The sequence below is a fragment of the Physeter macrocephalus genome, chromosome 19, assembly GCF_002837175.3.
Source record: "Physeter macrocephalus isolate SW-GA chromosome 19, ASM283717v5, whole genome shotgun sequence".
Lineage (NCBI taxonomy): Eukaryota > Metazoa > Chordata > Mammalia > Artiodactyla > Physeteridae > Physeter > Physeter macrocephalus.
Genome location: NC_041232.1, coordinates 75,982,861 through 75,990,497, shown reverse-complemented (window position 1 = coordinate 75,990,497; position 7,637 = coordinate 75,982,861). Strand labels below are relative to the sequence as shown.

The following is a 7,637-nucleotide window of genomic DNA, read 5'->3' as shown; positions in this document are numbered from 1 at the left end:
ACGAACCCACGTCCTCTGCATCGGCAGGCGGACTCTCAACCACTGCGCCACCAGGGAAGCCCCATTTAATGTTTTTAAACATATGTCTAAGGCTAGATTAATGCAAGTGATTAAAAAATTAATTAGGTAAGTCCTCTCGGAGGGAGAAGAAAGACCTATATTAACTGAAAGATTGTTATGATCAATCCACACAGCTTTGTGACTGACGATGAATATCTCTCTCTGTTGTTTGTGTGGTTGTTTGTGTGACTACCCTATGCTAAAGGTGTCTATAGATTACTTAACCTTCCTGAGGGATAGCAGTATCAACCTGACAAAGTTCTGTAAAGCTTAAATGATGTAAAAATACAGTACCTAGGGCTCAGGGTACGTTGGTTGCCTTCCTCGGCAGAAATTAAAGAACTGGGAGATCATGTCTTTATGTTTTTCCCAGGAGGGATAAACACTAGAACCCTCTTCATGTCAGGCAGACTGACGTCTTTTTTTAAAGTTTTTTTCCGTACAAATAAATGTATATGCAAAACAGACACAGACTCACCGATATAGAAAACAAACTTGTCACCAAATGGGAGAGGAAGGAAGGTAAAGGATGAATAGGCTGATCCCTTTGCCTCATCCAGCCCACTGATGTCTTCCGGCAGTAGTATGAGTAGGCTGAAGTCACGGCTCTCATAGAGGAGTTGAAGGCCTGTGGCCGGTGGCTGTTCTATGTAAAATACTTGAAGTTTTTCTTCCATGGGCATCATTTGCACTGGTTCGCTCGTAGTCTGCGGAATATATGCAGCAAAATCACTGGGGAGGTGCTCCACCACATCCTTAATTCTTTAGCATCGTTAGTTTCCAGCAGTCTGGGACACTGGCAAAGCTAGTGATTCTCTGCTAAATGCTGAAAAAATTATTCAAACCTTGTTTTCTGGGAATATGTGTTCTACTGGATAACACCATCGATAAATGATGTGGGAGTTTCTTCCTCTGACACTGTCAGGGCATCCTCTATAAATCGTGGCAAGCTGGATTCTACCAAACACTTAAAATAGCCTTATGCAAACTATGTAAATGCCAATGATAAAGAAACTGAGTAAGGTGCATTTCACACGCAAACATTTGTGGTTTTTGTTTTTGTGTGAAGGTATTTTAGTATCATAAAACCGAAATTCACTAAGAGAATGAAAAGACAAGCAATAAACTAGGAGATAAGAGTTTCAAAACACATAATTGATAAAGGACCCGTATCCAAAATTTGAAAAGAACTCTTAAAACTCAACAATTATAAGGCAAAGAACCCAGTTGTAAAAACAGGCGAAAGATCTGAACTGATACCTCACCAAAGGCAGACGACCTACAGCATATGAAAAGATGTTCAATCTTATGTCCTTAGGGAATTGCAAATTAGAACAGTGAAGATACTACAGATCTAATAGAATGGCTAAAAGTTCAAAGCACTGATAACATAAACTACTAGCGAGGGTGGAACTGACATTCTCTGCCGGTGAGAATGCAAAATGGAAGCCACATTGGATGACAGTACGGTGGTTTCTTACAAAGCTAAATACAGTCTTACCATGTGATCCAGCAACTGTGCTCCTGGGTAATTACCAAAATGAGTTAAAAACATGTCCACACAAAATCTTGCATGCAAATGTTTGTAGCAGCTTTAATCATAATTGCTAAAAACTGGAAGCAACCAAAATGCCCTTCAGTAAGGTGAATGGATAAACAAACTGCTACATCCATACAATGGAATAGTATTCTGCAACAAAGTGAAATGATCTATCAAGCCATAAAAAGGCATGGAGGAACTTTAAATACATAGCGCTAAATGGAAGAAGACAGTCTGAAAAGGCTACATACTGTGCAATTCTGATTATACGGCATTCTGAAAAAGGCAAAACTATAAAGACCGTAAGAAGATCAGTGGTTGCCAGGGATTTAGAGGGAGGGATGAATGTTTGGAGCACAGGGCATTTTTAGGACAATGAAAGTGTTCTCTATGATACTGTAATGGTAGATACATGACATTATGAATTTTTAGTAAGGCCAATGGTGAAACAAAGGCAACACCCTGCAATTCAGACATTGTAGACATATGTTATTTATCCATTCTATGTGGAGCTAAATGTCCATCACAAAATCCTACTGTTCTGCTAAGGTAGTGGCCACGTGACCAGGGCTGTTCATTCAGGATACTCTGTGATACAGTGATTGTGTCAGGGAGAAGCGTATGAATGGCACAGACCAGAGTGCCCTTTGAGAGCATTCTGTTAGAGCTAGCAGCCAAGACTTTGTCTGTGTAGTAGGGTTGCGAAGCTAGAATCTGGGGCTCTCATAGTCCCTGGTCATAGGGATAAATTCCATCTTTAGTATTAGAGAATGAAGGCAAAAAGGAGGGGTCAGGGGTGGGGCAGAGAAAATGGATTATGTTTGAGATTCAAAGATCCCACTCCCAGACTTCCCAGTTCCTCTTAGTTGCATAAGCTAATGCTAACACAGTGCCCATTTGACTGGAGCTAGTTTGGAGTGCTTTTCTGTCACTTGCATCTGAAAATTCCTGGTGAATATATTAAGCCAAGTAACTATCCAGATCATTTCTAGTTAGCCTATGGGGTTACACGTTCAGTTCCTTCCCCATCTTTACCCCACTGATTATCTGAAAACCGCCTATTGCACACAACCATGTGGTTATAGCAGTAGGTCCTCAACAGCACTGTTGATGTGAGATGATCCCCCCCAGGACCAAAAAAGGTTAACAATCTCTGGCCAGTCGGTTCCTTTCCTAGGAATTTGGAATGAGACCTATCAGACTGGCCTGTAGAATGGAGGAGATGTGGGTGGCCATGTTCTGCCTCTGTGGACTGAGACGCAGAGGAAGTTAGACTTCAGTCTGAGAGAAGAATGATGGGAGAAACAGAGTTGGAAAGATAGAGAATGAATCCTGACGACACTTGAATCCTTGTTTCCACTCAAGTCCCAAGACCCAGCCACATTCCAGCCCTTGGGCGTATCTGTCAGCTTCCATTAGTCTCCCTTGTTGCCGAAGTAATCAAAAACAAGTGTGCTGTGTCCTAACACAGAAGGAAACGTTAACGAAAGAAATAAGATTTTGAAATTTTATTTCTTTTTCTTATGGAAGGGTAAGAGTTTGGTACATGGTAGTACTGGCTTAATAGAACAAGAATAGAACTAGTAAGCGAAGAGTTTGGGGTTATGGTCCTGGTAGCCTTCTGACTTAAGCATGGCTCTAGTCACTTAACCATGCTGCATTTCTAACCTGGGAAATAAATGTAATAACTACCTTACCTACTCTACCATAGTTGCAGCAAGGACTGAGTAATAAAATATGTGAATAGTCTATTTTCAGAGAAAAAATAATGAAAGAGGAATTTCCAGGTAGGATGGAACTGGGGTTTTTAGCACAGTCATCCCTGCCCTAGTAAGAGCCGTAGTTTACAGGAATATATAGTCAGAGAGAATAAATTTAAAATAGAATTCCCTTTGCAGTGCCATGTAAAAATTCATACTGGTTATTAACAGGTTCCTACCTTGTTTATTCTGAAAGGCTTTTCTGTGGTATTTTGGACCAAGAATTGATGTTCCCAAATTCTTTTAAAGTAAAGGGCATTTACCAGAACCATTCTGGTTGCAGAGTTCACAGCATCATCAGGTAGGAGATTCAGGATTTTTCCTAAAAGAGCCAAAGGACAGATTTCAAATGATATAGTTACATCCTGGTGAAATGGTATACATAAAAATGATGATTATGAAATACCGTTAAAGGATTACATCTCGTATCCATGAACGATCCAAGCCAGGAAGTTAGTATTGATAGAATATTATTAACAGATCCTATTTAAATTTCATCTGTTGTTCCAATAAAGTCCTTTTTTTCCTGGACCAGAAATCAATCCAAGAGCTCCAGTTGCATTTAGTTGTCGTTTCCTTTTAGTCACCTTTAGTCTTTTTCTTTCATTCCTCATTCATTCTTTGTCTTTCATGTTCCTCATTCATTCTTTGTCTTTCATGACCTTGATACTTTTGAAAAATATTTGTAGAATGCTCAATTCTCAGTTCAAGTTTGTCTGATGCTTCCTCAAGATAATATTTAGGTTATAAATTTTTGTGAGAATATTACTTTTGTGGGCTGAATTGTGTCATCCAAAAAGATATGTTAAATTCTAACCTCCAGTCCCTGTGAATGTGATCTCACTTCGAAATCGTCTTTGCAGATGCAGTCAAGTTAAAATGAAGTCATACTGGATAAGGGTGGGCTCTAATTCAACGACTGCTGTTCTTACGAGAGGAGAGAAATTTGGACACAGACACACAGAGTGTGAAAACACGGAGACATAGGAGAGACGAAGAAGAAAGTTCTGTTATCAACAGAGGCAGAGATTGGAGAGATGTGTCTACAAGCCAAGGATTGCCAATAACCATCAGCGACTAGGAGACAGGCATGGAACGGTTTCTTCCCTGAAGCTTTCCAAGGGAGCAAGGCCCTGCTAACACCTTCGCTTCAGACTTGCAGCTTCCAGAACTATGAGAGAATACATTTCTATTGGTTTAAACCACACAGTTTGTGGTAATTTGTTATGGCAGCCCTAGGATTTATGGCACATTTCTATCATCACAGGAAGATCCGGACAGCTCTGTAATCTAGAGCAGCAGTCCCCAAAGTTTTTGGCACCAGGGACCGGTTTCGTGGAAGACAATTCTTCCCTGGACCGGGGCTGGGAGTGGGGGTGCGGGGATGGCTCAGGCGGTAACGCGAGCGACGGGGAGCGATGGGGAGCGGCAGGTGAAGCTTCTCTCTGCTCGCCTGCCCGCCGCTCACCTCCTGCTGCGCGTCCCGGTTCCTAACAGGCCCAGGCCCGGGGGTTGGGGACCCCTGATCTAGAGAGATGGATCCTGTCACGCTCCTTGAGCGTGTCAGCCTGTGCGGGGGAAGCACGGCAAAGATCCTTATGCAAACCGAGCTTATGCCGCGTCAGACAGTGACTCTCCGCTCAGCTCAGAAAGGCTTTGCTGGGGCGAAAGATAGCAGATGAGTTGCTCCCCGCCTTCCTGTCTGTAGGGTCCCCACCTGTCTTCCAGAGAACAGAGTGGGCACTGGGTAACAATTTGAGAGCTGAGATTTAGTTCAGCTCCAGCACTATTCTTGCTCCTACTTCTACTACATTGAGTTTGTGTTGTATCTTACAATGTGCTTTTGCTTATACAATCACATCTGGTCCTCATGTGAACTGGAAGAGTGCAAGTAATTCCTTTCTGTAAATGCTGGCTAATCTGTAGTTCTCAAAACAGACTTACTTTTAGATGAATCCAAATCAGGCATAAATTAAGGTTAATGGTCACTCTTGCCTCACCATGGCTTCTGAGTCACTAGCCCAGTGAAAAAGGAACTGAGGATTTAGGGCTGCCAACTTCCTCAATTCACTTCAATAAACATTGCTCTGAATAGCTACTATGAGCAGGGCTGTTATCTGTTAGTGATTCAAAGCAGAAACTCAGATAAGGTAGTATTACTGCGCTTGGGGTCCTTGAGTTTAGTGGGGGAGGCAGGGACTTCAACAGTTAATTTCAATAACAACGTGGTAAGCGTCAAGGTAAAGGTTCCCACAGGGGGCTTTTGGAGCAACGAGGAAGGCTCTCAGCTCAGCCTGGGAGCCAGGGGAGGACAATATGCCTGAGGGAAGCCCTGAGATGTCATCCAGTGGCCATGAAGGGGCTGGGAGTGACAGGGGAGGGGACCGTGTTTCGAATTGAAGGGACACATGAGCAAATGCGTGGGGTCGTGAGGTAGCACAGGGAGTTCCAGGGACTCTGTGCGACTTAGAATTCCTGAGTATCAACCCTGAGTCAGAGAATGACAAGAGTTGAAGTGGAGAGACAGACAAGACTTCACGGTCCTGTTGGACCTTCTCTGTCAGTTCAGGCAGCTTGAATTCATCCTGTAGGACGTGGGGCACCAGGATGGATTTTGAGCACGTGGTCCGCTTGGTCGAATTCACATTTTAGGGAGGTCATTCTGATGGCTGAATGGAGGTTGCATTTGAGGGGAGCAAGATGAGAAACCGATTATTGCATTAACACAGATAAATGACGACAAAGCCGAGAGCAGAGGAGGAAGAGATTGGAAAGGAAAGGTGAACTCAGAAACATGCAGGAAGAGGCAAAGGAAAGGGGAGAATTTAGAGTATCTCTCAGACTTCTGATCTGGGCAAGAGTGTGGTAGCCACCCATCCACCGGGATGGAGAACGAGTGCATGCCGAGGACAAGGTGTGGCTAAGCCGTTCTGAATACGACTTCAGTATGTCGAGTTAAAAGTATGTGGGACCCTCTGCAAGCATATCTGGCAGGAATATACAAATGAACTCTGAAGTTTGGGGAGAGGGGGATTACCTAAACCTTCCATGTTCGTTGCTGCAGAGCGAAGGCTTAATCATTAATATTCATTAGCGATGACACCTTTGGTATTTCTTTGTGAGCTATAATGGACCATCAACAGTCATATCGATTGAAAAGGCAGCGTGGAATATTGCAATGAGTTCAGACTTCAGAGCTAAACTGACTTAGATTTCAGTCCTATTTCTGAAGCTTTAACTTATCTGATCTTGGTAACAATTTCTCAAAAGCCTCAGCTTCCTCATTTCTAAAATAAGGATCATAATAAAAAACTGCTAAATCACCTATGAGAATCCCTCTATTATTCCCTTTTTAGAAATAGAATACTTAAATTTTAGGTAGCATATGGCTACCCAGCTAAAAACTACATTTTAAAGACCTTTATTACAGCAAGTCTGGGCAACCGACTATTCCGGTTTGCCTAAGACTGAGACATCTTCAGATACTAAAGCCAGGAAAGTCCCAGGCAAACTAGAACAAGTTGGCCACCAGAGCATAAAAATGTGCCATGTATCCAAATTTGAGATATGAGTGGAACTGGTGTGTGAAAGTTTCAGGGCATCCCCTTAAAAGCAAAGAGGCTTTATTTCCCCTATTTCCTGCTGACTGTAAAACTGACAAATGTAAGAATCACCTTAGACAAATATAAAAGCCATGTCTTGAGGATGGCAGAGCTAACCCACTAGTCTGGGTCTCTGGATGGCTTCATGGAACAGAATGCTTATCTACCTTGTGACTATTAGGTCAGAGATAAACTTCTGTCTTATTATTAAGATCGTGTATTTTGGGTCTCTTTGTTACAAGAGCTCAGCCCATACGCTAAGCTAATATATGACCTATTTTGAAAATTACTTAAGATTATATAGTACATTTACTGCCACATTTTAATTGTTCAGCAGCAGCTATTTTTCTTTAAAAACCACAAGTGCGACAGTATTCCAAAATTCCTTTTTTGCATTTTTCTGCCTTTTATCCCTGGAGTCCTCCTTGGAATTCGTGGAATCTGATCATTTTCTTGTCTACTTGGTAAAATGGTTGTCTTATGTGTTTTAGATAAGATTCATTGCAAAAGCTATAAATCAAAAATTTTTGGGCTTCCCCGGTGGCGCAGTGGTTGAGAGTCCGCCTGCCGATGCAGGGGACGCGGGTTCGCGCCCCGGTCCGGAAGATCCCAACTGCCGCGGAGCGGCTGGGCCCGTGAGCCATGGCCGCTGGGCCTGCGCGTCCGGAGCCGGTG

General features: G+C 42.7%; 1 protein-coding gene and 1 long non-coding RNA gene across 2 annotated transcripts in view; one reads left to right on the top strand and one right to left on the bottom strand.

Moving 5' to 3' along the window:
* LOC114484452 (uncharacterized) overlaps nucleotides 1-4,714 on the top strand; it is an 11,900-nt gene extending 7,186 nt beyond the window's left edge. The window contains exon 4 of the long non-coding RNA XR_003677345.2: nucleotides 4,224-4,714. This is a non-coding gene — a long non-coding RNA (uncharacterized lncRNA). The remainder of the gene's footprint in view (nucleotides 1-4,223) is intronic.
* Nucleotides 1-7,637, bottom strand: part of LOC102985689 (serpin B10) — an 18,351-nt gene that overhangs the window by 2,299 nt on the left and 8,415 nt on the right. Inside the window, 2 exon segments of the mRNA XM_028480713.2 lie at nucleotides 612-767; nucleotides 3,540-3,682. Coding sequence (XP_028336514.1) covers nucleotides 612-767; nucleotides 3,540-3,682 — 299 coding nt within the window.